This window comes from Notolepis coatsorum (assembly GCF_963971535.1).
Source record: "Notolepis coatsorum genome assembly, chromosome: 2".
NCBI lineage: Eukaryota > Metazoa > Chordata > Actinopteri > Aulopiformes > Paralepididae > Notolepis > Notolepis coatsorum.
This window is the reverse complement of record NC_140166.1, coordinates 19,737,588-19,755,716: the sequence shown is the minus strand read 5'-3', so window position 1 is coordinate 19,755,716 and position 18,129 is coordinate 19,737,588. Positions and strand designations below refer to the sequence as shown.

General features: G+C 43.0%; 1 protein-coding gene across 1 annotated transcript in view; it reads left to right on the top strand.

The window, feature by feature from the left end:
- Positions 1–18,129, top strand: part of LOC311248176 (nucleus accumbens-associated protein 2-like) — a gene marked incomplete at both ends in the record, with an annotated part of 69,535 nt that overhangs the window by 20,396 nt on the left and 31,010 nt on the right. Inside the window, one exon of the mRNA XM_084337971.1 lies at positions 4,279–4,455. Coding sequence (XP_084194097.1) covers positions 4,279–4,455 — 177 coding nt within the window. The remainder of the gene's footprint in view (positions 1–4,278; positions 4,456–18,129) is intronic.

The following is an 18,129-nucleotide window of genomic DNA, read 5'->3' as shown; positions in this document are numbered from 1 at the left end:
AGCAGACTAATTCCCCAAAGCTGGAATCATTTCAGCCTACATGTCGATGCATTTCGGGAATTCTCCATGCAATACCCCCCCCCCCCACCACTAGAGGGCGGCAGACTCATGCATTCATTTCCATTGCTCAAGGTGTCCCTCTTCAAGTGAAACTTCACATACATGACCGTCATACACAGTTCTGCCGTAGGAGTCGCTGTTTTCAGTGTTCCTGAATTAACACTGTTTTGCTCTTAAATACTATAATTTCCCACCAATAGTAGCACATTTTAATAATACGTTTGGTCCAATCCGGTTGGTTCTTCTGTGGGGGTTGGTGTCAATGGCCCCCTCCTTTGGGCTGTGGCCTCTCATGTTTGGACAGAGAGGGGGGGGGGGCTGCCTGTAGCCCCCGTCGGTGTCTCCTCTGAATGCATCAACATTCCTTCGTGTACCATTATTAATTTTCCAATCTATATGGTTTGTGTAATGACCTATAGACCTCTCATATCATCCCAGTACAGTCATTGCTTCTAGGCTGATATCAGACATCATATAGGAGACCACACCAACCTTTATTTACCAGATCATATAACTGTGATAACTATACCAGGATTCTTAATTCTAAATATCTATATAGATGTTTTTATTGGTTTCTTTATAGAGTTGTCAATCCAATCAAAGCCAATCAAGTATCATGCTTTTTCATTTAACTTTGAAACTTGTCCTTATTGATTAATGATCTTTAGTCCTGTCTTATACTATCAGAGCCAGTTATCTGGTCTCTGCTGTCGCTGCTGAAATCTGCTAACAGTTGAGTGTGACTTTTCAGTTCCTTTGTTCTAGTGTTGAGTACATCTGCTAGTGGGGGTTGAAATAACTGTTCCTGCTGTTATCTGATGCAACTGTCTCTAGAATCGTTCCTCATTTAGCCCTGCAACCCACTCTGCTGCTAAAAAGTATACAAGGCATAATATTATGGTTTTACTCTTGGCTTACCTTTTGATACTAAACAGTTGATTAATAGATAACTTTGTTTGTGAATTAGTGTCCATGACTAATCATCCTGTAAGTATATTCTGCTCTTCAACAAGTCTAAGCTGGTCTGCCCTGTGTTCAACCCAGCTGTCTCTGTAACACCAGTATCAGCTCCTTACTTTAGCACTGAAAATCCATTCTGCTGTTGAAAGATACACCTGGCTTTTACATTATGGTTCTCTAATTATTCACACATATTAGTTATGAAATTCAATGTCAAATATCACCACATCTTCTATGATAATCTATCATTATGCTCTCAGATGTATTACTGGTGATAGCTATGAGACTCACCACTGTGTCCTCTATGACAATCTATCATCATTATGCTTTCAGATGTATTACTGGTGATAGCTATGAGACTCACCACTGTGTCCTCTATGATAATCTATCTTTATGCTCTCTGATTTATTACTGGTGATAGCTATGAGACTCACCACTGTGTCCTCTATGACAAGGTGGGCTGGTCTTCTCTGGCAGAGAGGTGTAATGATCATTGGTATCTGTTTATCTTTAACACTTTGAATGCCCAGCAGAGGGCGCACATTTAGTGCTTGAATGCCCACCATCCGCTTCAATGTTAACGTTAATATCGCCTAATCTATGTTTTAAATTATGGCTATGTGTCTAATCTGCCCGTCGCATTATCAATTACCCATTTCCAGTCAACATTGTCCAAGCGGATTGTTTTTTTATCGGTTCATTTTCGTTTTATAGCATTTTGAAAAGCCCTAGTTTTCAAGAAGAAAAAAAAAAGAATCCCTGCTAAACGCTGATGTACTGTAATATTCTAGAACGTTGTCATTGTTCGGCCTATTTATGAATCGTTTTCAAATAAACGCTAGATTATCGATAGTATATGTGTACGTATGCACGCTGGTGCCGCAAGCTGTAAATCGATTCTCTTATTTCCTGATCACTCGCACAGTCAAAACAGCCATATCACATATAGGGGGAAAGCTTATATCTCCGTGAAAAAAGGTCTGATTATCCTAATACTGGTAAAATAGATTCCTTACCTGAGATCAGATGGTATCTAAATGGATTATTCCAATTCCTGATCGACCATTCCAAAAATCTATCCTTTTATTGATCCCACGCGTATACTGTAAAACAGCGTATACACGCTGTGCTGAGGGTCCAACATGAAGCTGATCGGCCCCGGTTACATGCGTGAGAAGTAAAATGTGGAGTCCGGGTTTCTTTTCCCCATGCATTTTCATTGAGTCCAATCCAAAAGGGTGAATTACCATCTGGGAGACGATAGGTGGCGCTTTCACATCTGAGCGCCTGGGGTGGCTGATTTACCAACGGTAGACTCGGTTGATGAAATATGAATTCAGATCGCTAATAAAAAAAAAAAAAAAGAGAGAAAACGAATATTCTCGTTATGGGCATTCAACCCGCGGGGGGTAAACCCGAGAAAACTCGGGTTGGGCATTCAAAGTGTTAAGGCCATTGTCAGAAAGCTACCAGCTTATATTGCAATGATGCCAGATTGGAACCTATCTAACATACTCAAATTACTTGACCTGCTTAATGGTAGGGTTATGGTAAGGGATATGTTTGAGCTAAGGTAAAGGATAGTTTTATAAACACTTTGCAGATTGGCAAGTGACGAGTAATTTCCAGGTCACAGCCTACGTCCTTCCAGGTGACTGGATGTAGATATTAAAGGGATATTCTGGTTTTTGGAAACCTGGCCCTATTTCCTACTGACCAATGATGTTGTTGATCAGTAAAGTAATTTCTCAGGACAATCCATGCTGTTTCTCATTCTAGCTCCGGATAGCTAGCCGCCAACCAATGCAAAGTCAATGGGGTCAAGTTCCTGTCTGTACAAGCTGACTGAATGTAATTTAAATTGACTTCACAGTACACACAAAATATATTTCAGTTACCTTATGTATGCACTGTGGAGTACATTTCAGTTACCATCAGTCAGCTTGTAAAGACAGGAGTTTGACCCCATTTTACTTTGCATTGTTTTTTTGGCAAAATAGTCAGAGCTAGTATGAGGAACAGCATGGATTGAGCTGAGAAAGGTCTCTACTGATCAACAACATCACTACTGGTAATCAAGAAATAGGGCCAGGGTTTATCCCTTTAATGCTAATCATCTGCTTACAAGATTCAAGAGTTTTATTCATCACATACATACCAGGTCATACAGTGAAATGCGGTTGGCCATGCCCACTTCGATTGTACAATAAAAACAATAGAATAGTAATAATAATAAAAGGTACAACAATCACAACAAGTTATTTTCTTAAAGTGTCCTTTTCCTTCCTTTAAAGTGACCTTTTCTTGTGTGTTTAAAGTTACCTATGGTGCGTTTGTCTGTGTGTGAGTGCAGAATGTTGTGTTGTGTGTGTGTAAGTGTGTGTTCATGTGTGCTTGTGTGTGGAGAGATCAGTGTTCATTGTTCTGATGGCCTGAGGGAAGAAGCTGAGCCTTAGTCTCTCTGTTCTTGTTGCGTGTATACGGAGGCGCTTGCCTGACCGCAGCAGCTTGAACAGGCTGTTATTGGGGTGGTGAGGGTCCTTCATTATTCTACAGGCTCTGGATTTGCACCTCCTATTGTATAAGTCCTGCAGGGGTGGTAGTGCAATACCCGTAGTCCATTCTGCTGAGCGCACCACTCTTTGTAAGGCCTTCCTATCCTGGGCCGTGCTGTTTCCAAACCAGGCAGTGATGTTCCCAGTCAGAATGCTCTCTACAGCCCCGGAATAGAAGGAGTGGAGTATCTTCCCTGATACTCTGAACTTCCTTAATTGTCTCAGGTAGTAGAGGCACTGTTTCGCCTTTTTGACCACAGTGGCTATGTGAGTTGACCATGTCAGGTCCTCTGTGATGTGGACTCCCAGGTACTTAAAACTGCTCACCCTGTCTACGATAGCCCCATTTATCCATAGTGGCTTGTGTGTCCCCTGCTGTACTCTCCTAAAATCCACGATCAGCTCCTTTTTATCAATGTTCAGGAGAAGGCTGTTATCCCAGCACCAACGTGTCAGTACATCAACCTCCGCCTGGTAGGCCTTCTCGTCATTGTTAGAGATCAGCCCCACCACCACTGTGTCGTCCGCAAACTTCACTATGGAGTTGGAGCTGAACCTGGCCACACAGTCATGTGTGTACAGTGAGTACAGCAGAGGACTGAGAACACAGCCCTGGGGGGGACCCGATGCTCAGGGGACTGTCCCTTGACCAATGATGTCCTAGTTGTGGTGAAACCCCTCCCCTTCTGTCTCATTGTTCCAGTCCAGGAGAAGATGGAGATGCTGCCCCTTCCATTGGCTAATGAGCGTCGTCCCTGCGTGTTGATTGGAAGAGACACCATGGCTTTGCCCGCCAGTCTAATCAGCCAGATTGGCTACCGCTGTCACCCGACACTCTACACAGAGGGAGACCCAGGAGAGAAGGTGGAGCTAGTAGCAGGTATATAATCATGTGATATAATATACTATAGTGTAATATTTACTTATTTATAATAAAACATACACCACATGACCCCTAATGGCCACCACAACCCAACGTGTAGATAGATACATGCTATATACCCTACCACATGGCCCCTGATGGCCACCACAACACAACGTGTAGATAGATAGATGCTACATACCCTACCACATGGCCCCTGATGGCCACCACAACACAACGTGTAGATAGATAGATGCTACATACAATATATTTTTGTTGTATTGTACTTGTGCTGTATGATGACAACACATTTGAATCTAATCTAATCTAATTTTGATCAGTCGCAGATTGCTTTTGCGCTATCTGTTGAATAATTAATAATTAAGGGTCAACACGAAGCAGACGCAATGGATAGCCTCTCCTTATAAGGAGCTGGTAGGGCGTTTATGTATTCAAATGAAGGTGTACATGAACGCACTTCCAGTTTAAGAATCAGTGATGTTCTTCATTCATGGGAACCCAGCTGCGATGATTTTGGCCACTTACAGAGACAGTTTCACACGTTCAGGAATCCGGAGGAGTATCTTCGTAAATTTGTTAGTACGAACTTTTTACAAAGATATTTACGAAGATACTTACGAACAGAATGAGGTCCAATGTCTGTATGCCTAGGAGCTGCCTCTGCTTCCTGTACTGCCTGTCTTGGGTTCCATTTCCTCCCTCTAGTAGGATTTAGGACTATGTTACTAACTACTGTATATTTGCTCCCTGATAGCAACAACTCTGTTCTCACCTTCACACACTTAAACTCCTCTGTTAGCCTCTTAACTTGCAACGGCCCACATGTGGGCCCTCTTGAGGACGATTTGCCCACCGGCACTTTGGCAACCTCTAGTGGCTCGGGTGTGCATATTTTACAATTGAATTAAAGCCCCATTTGTTGCCTGTCGATAGCCCTTTCAGGTGACAAAATCCGTTCAGCGGTTCTCGAGTTACATGCCGATATGTGAGGCGTGCGCGAAGTACACGGTATTGCGCAAATACCACTCCCGACTCTTGGGGTTGTAGCCAATGAGTGTGGCTTTCCAATGATACCCCACGTGGGGATGTACGAATCAGGGATCTAGGTGAAAAGTCACAAGCGAAAACAGGAAGAGAAAAAACGCAGAATTAATCGAAGTCTATGAGGAAAAGGAAACCAGGAACGCTACACAGTTTACTAAAATCTGTCCTAATTACTCATTTCTGAACGGATGTCTATGAAATTTGGACATGTACTACACAATACTTCAAGCTATGGACCCATTGTGTCTTTTCAGCCATACCAATCTTTGGGGGAAATACTACTTCTGGACTACTAACTACTACAGAAAAACTTGAGTAACAAGTTTTTCTACAACTCAAGTTCACAATCTTCTTTATTGTATCAGAAACTTCAGAATGTCATCTTTCAAAAGAGACCAGGCTCATGCATGTGCTATAAGTATAAAGTATAGTATTTTGGTTTGCAAAAAAAGTATGCAGTCCTCAAGACTAGTTACTGGTAGCTGGAGAATACCTTTCCCATACAATGCCACACTACTAATACACAAACGTAACAATTCTGATATGTTAAAGCTTGATTTAAAGAATTGTCAGATATGTTAAAGCTTGATTTTAAGAATTGTCAGTTATGTTAAAGCTTGATTTTATGTCCTGGAATTCATGGAGACCTCTTTCATCCATGTCTGAAAGTGAGTTAATTTCCTTGCTGCTTCTTTGAAGAAAATGTATAGGCTAGTCAAAAGATTATGATTATTAAATATGGGAGATTTGGAGTGCCAACTGTGATTAGTCGATTGCCATGTTAGAATTAGGTTGGTTGTTACTGAACCAGATTTCGTTTTTTACAAATTCCATGGGAATTTTGGCTACATCCTGTAATGTATATGGCTGTGTTATGTTTTTCTCAATGGAGCGCCAAGCAACATTCGCCTCAGGATCAAACCACACTATCAGAGCACCACGAGAACCATAAAAAATTTGGTCAACTAGGACCTCCATCTTGTTTTCGTCTTAAGGGGCACAGTCTTAATATGTGGCTTCTTGCAATTCCATAAGAATTGTACTGTTAAGGGGCCAGGCGACATGGAGTGAGGTCGTGTGAGGTCGTAATTATTTTTCCCTCTTCATGAAAGTCACCGTTGGCCTAGAGTAGTCACATTGTTTATTGAACAAAAATACAACCTGCAAGTTGGCCTTTAACATGGGAGTGAAAGTGAAGCGCTGGTCGTCCGCCCGCCCGCCTGCCTTCGGACGCGACTGGTGTGTCAGGGCTGTCAGGCGTTGCACCCACACCCCTTTGTCTGGCTTATCGGCGACAGGACAACCACAAGAGGGGACATCCCAGAGTTATACCCTGATGACTGGGACAACGTTTGGGCAAATGCTATATTAGCCTCCCACAACCCTAATCATCAACAAATTCATTTAAATTATATTCATAGGACGTATCTCCTGGGACTGGTGGCCGACTCCCGGTCCAACATCCATACAACAGAAAATAATTATTCTGGCAGGCGTTACAGCAGCCAAGAAACGTATCGCTATGAGATGGAAAGAACCTGAGAATCTCACGGTAATTCACTGGTCCGTGACATTGCTGGACATTATTTATTTGGGTGGTTGGGGTGGGACAGGCGGTATTGAAATGTGGACTGCGGCGGCCGAGTTGGTCAAAAGCTCCATGTAGCGGCGGAGTGGGGGCAGGGTGTTGGTCCTGGGAAATCCGGCGGTCTTGGGGGGGGGGGGGAGGAATGTCTGTCTAGTAGAAAGCTTTATTGTCATTGCACAATACAGTACAACGTGATTGTACAACATTTTTGTCTAATGTCCTTTGTAGGGGTGTAACGGTACGTGTATTCGTCCCGCGAATTTACGGGACGGCCGTCACGGTGCGGTACGCGCACCCATGCAACGAATACGCCCCACAGCGCAAACACACCCACATGCAGGCACTCGCGAGGTAAACACATCAACATTAGGCGCACAATCAAATAAAAAGAAGAAACCTACTTTTCCGGACAGATCATCTGAGCTCCACTGTGTTTAAATCCAAATAATCCTCTGCCATTGTTGTAATATGTCATCTGTTCAGTCTGGTCGTGAAGTAAAATTCTCTCTGAACTGAAACCTAGCAAGGATAAGTTTAAAGGGGGAGTAAGCAAGTGGATGCCTGAACACAGAATGACACCAGTATCACTAATTACCACGGCAAGCCTATAGAAAAGTATTCTATTTAATAATAATTATTATAATAATTATCATAAATATAATATATAAATAAAAAAATTAAAATAAAAAAAATTATTATAAATATTATTTTTCTGTTGTACCGAACTCGTACCGAACCGTGACCCCAATACCAAGGTACGTACCGAACCGTGGCTTCTGTGTACCGTTACACCCCTAGTCCTTTGTGTTTGTGGTGTGTTTTTAGTTTTTATCTTTATTTGGTATATTTGTATTTTGTATTTATTAGTTAGGTTTAGGGCTGACCCCTATTAGTCGATTAGTCGACTAATCGGTCGAAAGGAGCCGTAGTCGACTAGCCAACCTCTTAGTCGAATATAATAAAAAAAATAATAAAAAAAATATTAATAATTTTTTTTTATTTTTAATTTTTTTATCATTCTTTCCAAAAGAAAAGAGGCCTAGAAGCGTGGCTAACGCTAATGGCATGCATACCAGAGGCTAACTGCCTACGAAAACAGGCACAGAGGCACTGAAAGAGGATTTCACCCATCTAATGAACACACTAGACCAGTGATGCCAGTAACGCGTTACTAAGTAACGCGTTATTGTAATCTGATTACTTTCCCCCGAAAATAGTAATCTAACGCGTTAATCTTTAAAAGCCAGTAATCTGATTGCAGTTACTTGTCCAAGTGGCTGTGCATTACTATTTCGTTACTATCTCATCATAAATTCATAATGCAGGCGGAATGCAGTATTTTATTTCGTTTTCGACAGTCAAAAATAAATTTTGAGCTGTTTTTCTTTTGGGAGTGACGTGGTGTGGCAGTGAAAGGGTTAAATACAAGAATGTGTCCCGCGGCGTGACTGGTCCCTCTGTCTGAGTGACTCTGCTTTGGTCCAATCACATTCCCCATCCACAGTCTGCGAATCAGAGGCAGAGTAGGGCGGGTCTTCACAGCACGTCATGTGACATATGCGCCAATCGTGTGACAGCAGGGCTCCGTAGTCGGAGAATTCCACCCCAAAACGCTTGGCAAAATTAAAAGTGAAACCGCAAGATGACTTTTGCGGTTTCTGTTCAGAATTCCACCCCAAAACGCTTGTCTAAACGTAGCCTCAGTCACTACTTCACGGCGGAGGAAACAAAATACTGTCTACCGCTAAAAACAGCACATCCAATTGCATTGAAAGCATCTGGAATCACAACACTAGCCGACGCTTCGACTAGGTACAGGAGGGTTGATGGTGGCAGAGCAAAAGCTCTTATTTGCCAGATTTACAGTTAATTTACATGTTAAAGAGAGACTGATTGTATGTTTATAGAGAGACATTTATAAAAACAATTTAATAGTTACAGTTGATATAATTGAAATAATAGTTCAGCCTGCATTTGTTAGATGTGATACACTGGTTTTGTAAAACCACTGGCTGGCTGCTCTAATGCTGTGAGCATCATAGACTGTTGCTTTACCATACTTGATGGTACAGAAGCTGAAGCACTAGTTTAACAATTTACGTTATGTGCAGAGAAACAAGTTAAAAACTATTTATGCACTTTCAATAAAGCGTTTAAAAAAAACTGTTGGGGGAACGACGACGACTTCGTAACCTAGTTACTTTCAAAGTAACTAAGTTACTCTGATAATCAAGTAATCAGTAAAGTAACTTAGATTACTTTTTAAAGGAGTAATCAGTAATCAGTAATCAGATTACTTTTACAAGTAATCTGTGGCATCACTGCACTAGACTAGACAAATATCAAGATGTATCCATCAGTGGACCAATTGCATGCTTTTGCAGAGGACAAGAAGCCTTCAGTCGACTCCTTCAGACATTAAGCACCCCCACAGCCCAAATGGAATGATACATTTTTTTTTTAAATTTAATAAAATTAAAAAGAAATATTTAAAATATTATACTTTTTTTTTATTAATTTTTTGTCGACCAATAGTCGACTAACGGCAAATTTTGGCCAATCATAATCGACCATCAAAATCCTTAGTCGGGGACAGCCCTAGTTAGGTTTAGATCTGTATTTATTATTTATTATAGTTTTTTCATTATTATTATTATTGTTGTTGTTACTGTTGATGTTTATATTAACCCTTTGATCGCCATGCTTAAATTCATAATTTACCATCCTCCGCCAGCCCTATTTAATATGGAGAAGTTCCCCTTCTTTGCAGGGCTATAACTTTTTAAATTGTATTGCTAAATTGACATTACTATGGCCCATTCAACGTCCTATATCTATTGTTCAGGGTGTAGCAACGTTATACTTTTTCATTCACATATTCATACTAAAATACGGTCTAAAGTATAAGTATGTTTTTATCGTTTTCTGCAGCTTTCTCCAGAACCCCAAATGCATTATATTGATGATCAAATACAGTTTGATAGCAATCTGCGCGAGATAAAAAATTTCAAATGGACGTGCTTCTAGAAGTTACTACTGATCATCTGATGTTGACCGGATGGGGGGGGGGGGGTCGTTTATAATTCCGTGGCCAACGTTATATGATTCATCTAGTGTGGGTGATATGATCATTAAAGCAGTTAGTATCGAACACGTTAGAAAATAACGTTGAATCTTACCGTAGCTTCCTCGTAGCGTTGGGCGATGAGCGTGGAACAGAAATTTTCCTATTATGGGATGTAGAAATATGCGAACCATTTCCAGGTTGTATAATAGTATATACGTCCAAATCATGTTGTTTATCGAGTTATTTGCAACCGATCGATGTCCAGTGTATCAAGATGGAGTCCCGCTAACGATAGCGAGTGCCCAGACGAAATATGGGCGAGCACCACTTCCGGCGCATCACTTCCTGTTTGGGCGATCCGCCGATCGGCCACCAGATGGCGCTCTTGAACCGTTGGAGAGTTGAGAGGGGACCAACAGGAGATCTCAGGTCTCCGGGGGAGAAATATGATTTCGATCACAGATTTTTGAAATATTGATATCAAAGACGTGGTACGGCGTATTTGGCAGAATGAGCATGGCGGGGAAAGACGTCCTACGGCGTTTTTGGCGATTAAAGGGTTAACGGTAGGGATGTCCCGATCGCCTTTTTTTGCTTCCGATCCGATCCCGAGCATGTGATTTTAAATATCTATCGATCCGATCATTTCCGATCCGATCTTTCACTAATAGTAATCAATTTTGACGCATTTTTGTCAGAAACTGGCAGAGCGAGACAAGCCCATCTGTTGCCTATAGTCCGGGGCGCGAGCGCGGAGGCGTTTGTTATTACATTCACCCTGAGAAATGTGCTTCTGCTTCAATATGAGAAATATTAAAAGTTTCAATATATGTTTGCACATTAGTATACATTCAGTGTTCGACTTACGTAATGGTCCATTCTGGTCTGAAACGCCGACAATAATCCTCAGTCACGTAACGTTATCCTCCAAAAGTTAGTCTGAAAACTTCGCCTCCAGCCGGCTGTCCTCCTTGCAAACATTGCAACTGGCTTGACTTTCTATTTTAAAATGCTTAGTTCCAAACCTCTAATCTACGAATTCCAATCTGGCTTCAGAACGTCCCACTCCACTGACACATGCCTCCTCTATTTGAACGACCACATCAAACAAGAGGTGGACGCGGGCAAATACTGCGGCATGGTCATGCTGGACCTACAAAAGGCCTTCGACACTGTCAATCACTCCATTCTAATGGACAAGCTAAAAGCAATTGGTTTTGATAGCTTATCAGTGAGCTGGATGCAATCCTACCTGGAGGGGAGAGAACAGATGGTAGAGGTAAACGGTACTCTATCCCCCCCCCTCACAGTGAGCTGTGGTGTTCCACAAGGAAGCATACTAGGACCGCTACTCTTCCTAATTTATGCAAATGACATGTCGTCAGCCTGTGACTGCAACTTGTTCCTGTTTGCGGACGACTCAGCCCTGCTGGTCTCTGACAAGAACAAATTGCAGGTTGAAAAAACCCTCAGCACGGAACTAGGCAAAATCTGCATATGGCTCGCTGATAACAAACTATCATTACACATGGGCAAAACAGAGTCCATTCTCTTCGGTTCAAATAACAAACTCAGCAAGACCGACGGATTCTCAGTTACAGTGGGTGACAATATTGTCACAAGGAAAGACGAAATTACCTACCTGGGTTCCATCCTAGAGGCAAATCTTTCCTGTGACAAAATGGCATCCAATGTAATAAAAAAAAGTCAACCAACGAACTAGATTCTTGTACCGGATCTCCTCTCTGGTAAACAAGAATACCCTGAAGACTCTGGCAGGAGCACTCATTCAAGGGTACTATGACTATGCGTGCACCTCATGGTACCAAAGCACCTCAAAGGCGCTTAAAACAAAATTACAAACATCACAAAACAAACTGGTCAGACTACTACTTGACCTGAACCCCAGAACCCACCTCACCCCTGCCCACTTTGCCAACCTAGGATGGCTTAGAGTAGACGACAGAGTACAGCAACTTGCAATGGGCCTGGTCTACAAGATACACTATACGACCGGGGTGCCCATGTACATGTCAAAATACTTCCCAAAGGTCAGTGAATACCACAACCACTACACCAGAGGAAGCTCAACAAATCATGTTAAACCCAGATTCGGCTCAAACAAGGGACTAAACACGTTTCGCAATTATGCCACAACAATGTGGAACGCCCTACCCAAAGCTGTAAAGGAATGTGAATCCCTGCCCACATTCAAAACAGCTCTTAAAGAGCACCTACGGGAGGCTGCAATTCGAAACTGGCCACCGTAAATGCCCAAAACCCCCACCACCTCCTAATAGACAGTCTCCTCACCACCGCATGTATATATTCCCTCCCCGCCGTATGTATATTTCCCTCCCACCCACCCACCCCCTCCTAATGTACAGTTCCCTCCCCATTATATGTATATACTCTGTCAGGATCTAGGGGTAACAGTACTGTATATTTGAATACCGTTATGTCACAAATGTATCAGTACTAAATACCTATATGTCCCTATGCCATAAATGTCATGTATGTTGTGTATGTCATAAATGTCTATATGAATTGAAAATGGGGGACCCTGATGGAAACAAGACAAACGTCTTTCTCAGGTCTGCATCCCCTTAACAATTGTATGTATTGAGCCGTACTGTATTGTACCCATTCTGCAATCTGTTAAATAAAGTTTTCATTCATTCATTCATTCATTCATTCATTCATTCTGACATTAAGTCTAGCTGCTCAAGTCAGTGGATATTAACCGTGTTTCGGGAGAGACGTGTTGTACTGTTGTTGTTATGTGGTCGAGCCGCGTGTAGCGTCTAAATTAAAGGGGTGTTTGTTGCAACGGTGAAAATTAAAGGGGAATGTGTTTGTTGTGGAAAATTATTCTGCTCTGTGTGACAATAAATACATTAATGATGATATATTATATGTAATTTAAAACCAAAACTAAGGCCTCCGTATGAGTTTAAGACGTGGACATGGTCATGTTTGTTGAATACAATTTTTCTTTTTTTGACTGCCGATTTGTATTATTATTTTTTCCCGATCCCCGATACTCTGAAAAGCACGTGATCGACGCCGATTCCGATCACGTGATCGGATCGGGACATCCCTAGTTAACGGCATGCAAATTTCTCGATTCTGATTGGCTGAAACAGTCAAGTTACACGTGGGTATTTGTACTAACCCCATGCTCTTGGTCCCAGGACCCGCCCACAACCGCATTACTATCACTCCGCCGTGCAAGTTTTTAGAAGTGAAAGCAGGATGGCGGACACGCCGGACAATAAATATTACGAAAGGATATGGTGATAGGGTCATAAAGACTAAATGAAAAACGATTCTGTCACGGCGAATGTGTTCGTTTCTTAGGCCCCGTTTAGACGGAAACGCTAGCAGGTGAATCCGCAAAAATATTTTTGCTGATGTGCCTTTCGTTTATACGGAAACGGCGTTTTTACGGGGTGAAACCGCAAAAAAGTGAGACTACCTTCCAGAGTGGAATTCCTAGAAACGCAAAAGCTTTGCGATCTCGTCTAAACTATCAAAACGTATAAATCTGTTAAAACGATGACGAAAGGGTTGTCACGGCTCTGGTCGCGCGTACTGCTTACGTCACAGGTAGCAGGTATGCGCCAGTAGCCGAGACGTAAACAAAGCAAGTATGTCTGACTTATATCAACGGAGATCACCTGAAGGCTACATTGGCAGTACTTTTAACCCTTTCACTGCCACACGACAGAAGGTTAACCCTTACTATCACACAACCGGCTGTCGTGTGGCAGTGAAACGGTTAAATACACAAGAATCTGTCCCGCGGCATGACTGGACCCTCTGTCTGTGAGTGACTCTGCTTTGGTGCAATCACATTCCCCATCCACAGTCTGCGAATCAGAGGCAGAGTAGGGCGGGTCTTCACAGCACGTCATGTGACATATGCGCCAATCGTGTGACAGTGGGGCTCCGTCGTCCCGAGTCGTTACAGCGTCGTCTGCACGCAGAATTCCATCCCAAAACGCTCGTCTAAACGTAAAATTAAAAGTGAAACCGCAAGATGACTTTTGCGGTTTCTGTTCACAAAACGCTAGTCTAAACGGGGCCTTAAACACTGTTGGATGATGTAATTGATGGGTCATGAGTCATTGTGGAACAAAATAAAAATCGCGCAAATTGATTGATTGATTAATTGCACATTTTATTACTGTCCGCCTTGTTTCCAACTGGTTAAGTTTAGGCACTCTTTCGAAGTCGTTCTCTTTCGAAGTTGGTTAAGGTTAGAGTTTGTCTTTAGAGCAGGGCGATAGACCACCAGCCCTGATTCCAAACTCTAACCTTAACCAACTTCGAAAGAGAGCGACTTCGAAAGAGTGCCTAAACTTAACCAGTTGGAAACAAGGCGGACAGTAATAAAATTAGCGATTGATTGATTGATTGCTAATTTTATTACTGTCCGCCTTGTTTCCAACTGGTTAAGTTTAGGCACTCTTTCGAAGTCGCTCTCTTTCGAAGTTGGTTAAGGTTAGAGTTTGTCTTTAGAGCAGAGCGATAGACCACCAGCCCTGATTCCAAACTCTAACCTTAACCAACTTCGAAAGAGAGCGACTTCGAAAGAGTGCCTAAACTTAACCAGTTGGAAACAAGACGGACAGTAATAAAATTAGCAATCAATCAATCAATCAATTCAATAACCCACACTCACTTAAAACAGCGCACCTCCCAGCTGCTTCTATAGAAAGTAGGTTTAAAAAAAAAAAAAAAAGGAAACAACTCTTATAGGGCAAAGAGAACTGTCCCCCCCCCCCCCCTATATAGCTATATAGGGCAAAGAAAACTTTTTTTTTATTTGTTTTACCTACTTTCTATAGAAGCATCTAAGAATGAAGTTCTGTATAGAAAGTAGGTTCAAAACAAAAGAAAAGTTGGATGTGTTAGTTTGTTGGATGTCTAGTTGAAAGACAGTTGGATGTCTTAGTTTGTTGGATGTCTTAGTTGAGAGACAGTTGGATGTCTTAGTTTGTTGGATGTCTTAATTGAGAGACAGTTGGATGTCTTAGTTTGTTGGATGTCTAGTTGAAAGACAGTTGGATGTCTTAGTTTGTTGGATGTCTTAATTGAGAGACAGTTGGATGTCTTAGTTTGTTGGATGTCTTACTGAGAACAGTTGGATGCACTTCCGAGCTGCTTCCACATGGAGGCAACTTCTCTTCTTTTTTTTTGGGAACTACTTTTTCTGCGGATGGTTTTTTCAATAAATCTTTAATTAATGTGTGTTTATTGTATAGCAATAAGGTTGGATGAATGTGCCAGTTGTATAAAAGCCATTACACCACGTGCAGTCGTGGGTTGTGAGAATTAGACCATGCCTAGGGGGTCTAACGACCACCCCTGGGTCTAACGACCACCCCTAGGCATGGTCTAATTCTCACAACCCACTCCTGCGTGTGATGTAATGCTTTATTATATTGTGTTGTTTGCTGTTGTCAACTTGATAAGACTTGATAAAAAAAAAAGTACAAACTAAAGGCCTTTATTGACTTAAGGCTTCTAACATCATCAACCATGAGACGCTCTAGAAACAGCTCTCCAGACTCTGTGTCTCCAACGTCCTGTCCGCCCTGTAACAGCTCTCCAGACTCCGTGTCTCCAACGTCCTATCCGCCCTGTAACAGCTCTCCAGACTCTGTGTCTCCAACATCCTATCCGCCCTGTAACAGCTCTCCAGACTCCGTGTCTCCAACATCCTGTCAATCCTGTCCATCCTGTCCATCCTGTCCGTCCTGTCCGCCCTGTCCATCCTGTCACAGCTCCACATTGGGATGCAAGCCAGGAGCATCACCGGCAGCCTCCACTCAGATGATGTATTCGGTATCCAGGTTGGGGTCAAACACGCCGGCATTCTGGCACCTGTGATATTCAACCTCCTTCTCACCACTGTCATAAAGCTCTCTCACAGTGACACTTGGTTACTGTTTAACATCCAATGCCTCCAAGCCCATACCAAGAGCCATACCCAACAGATCTTTGAGCTTCAATATGCTGACGATGTGACCTTATTACCCACAGAAGAAGAGGTACAGGGAAGTGGGAACTGAAGTCCCATTCATTGTCTATGGAGCAGCCACCGATTTTACATCCCAGTGACATCACAGATTGGAGGATTCTCTCTTTGATTTCTAGCTTTCTGAGAATGTGGTGTGTGTTCACAAATTCTGACTGAACTGTCCTGGGGCACAGGGAGAAAATATGTGAATTCTTAAATGGATTGCATTCCCCTTTAATTAACTTATGTTTATTTTATTACTGTGGTTAGTTGGTCTGTTATTTTTAATTTAAACTTTAAAACTATGTGACAGACTCTGGAATTAATTAAATACACACGGCACAAGGTAGAATCAAGTTTAACAGCGGTTAGCCAGTGTCAGCCAGTCTGTAATCCATGAAAATCGTCGTTGTCCGATAGCGGGGTCAGTATATGGGGATCGGTTCTCATACGGGCAGGGGCTGATCCGAGAGAAGAGATGTTGGGCAAGCACGGGTCAATACACCAGTGGGTTCTCAGACTATCGAAGGTTATGGCACACAGCAGGGTTATATACTCGTACTGGCATCACGTCCCGCTCTTAAGCCATATCGAGATATACCTCATCTCCTGTACCTACTGTACTCCATGAACGAAAACAAAACACCCAAACACTTGACCAGGCCCCGCCCTAGTGGCTTACTATAAGACACCGGGCGTGGTCACCACTCACCCTTCCTCTTTTTCGTTTCCATCATGGCGGATGCTTGCACCCTGTGTAACTAGTGATAGCGAGTATGAAGTGTAAAGAGAAATTGAACAATGCCGGAGATTTGGCTCCCCTAGAATCTTCGGCATGTTCCAACGGCGCCGTATGGGTTCTGCGGCCCTGCAGCTGGATGCGTTTTGATGCATTCCCGCATCGGGCCTGTCCTGTGTTTCCTCGTCTTTTACAGCAGCTTGAGGGACAGCGTGCGATGTGTAGCTATCGAGCTACCTCGCACTCAGGTAGGATCTGTGCCATCAGGCATTGACGCTGGTGTTAATAATACTGCTTGTTGTCCTGTGAGACAACCGAGTTGTGTATTGGCACAAGGGGCAGGATATCTGGGTAAACGTTGTTGTTTTCCCCGTTACCCTGGAGCGCGCGGCTGACGCTATGCTATATGCTGGGCTACTGTTTCTGTTTGTCTCCCCGCTGAGGGATGTCTGTCTAAAGTCTTCCCTCCTCTTAACCATTCATGCTGACGGTCAATCGGTGTCTACTGTGGGAGTATTGCGGGGGGCTTTGCTTACCTTTTTATGGGTGAATGGGCTGAGGTCTAGGGCTGGTGTGCTGTTTGTGAATATTATGAATGAATGCGGGACTGGTTTTCTCTGGTCCGCATCCCCTTAACGTTGTGTGTATGGGCTAGCCCATTCTACAGTATATTGGTGGTGTTTTTAGTTCATTTATTCATTAACCCCTTCATGGTGCACACCACAGTGGAGGTTACTGGTTGCAGCCACCACTGGTGCTCCGTGTTTAGCATCAGTCCTTTGCCTCTGGCATGTTGAAACAGTGCCCCGCCCGGCCGACGCCATGAGGTGGGTCGGCCCGGTGAGTGGCTGGTGGGCTGTGTTAAGGCTGTACCGCCACGGTATGGAATTGGCAGCGATTAGTAACTTTGTTCGACTTGCTGTTTTTTCTGTCAAAAATGGTGTCTGGTGGCGGGGCCATGAGGGCCAGCCGACGTCGAAACATCGTGCGAGGTTGTTGACGTTTTTAGCTTTGACCTAGCCGCAAGCTATAACCGCAGGGAGGGCTAGGATGCTGTCAACGGTTGTTTACAGACATCTTGGTTGGATTAGTCTCCCTTTGAGGGGGTGAGAAGTTAAAAAATGTCCCTCCTCAGGGCTCCCCTCTCCGCAGAGGATCTTTGGTCTTCCGCTGGAGTGTGGGCGTTTTTGGACCTAGGCCCCACA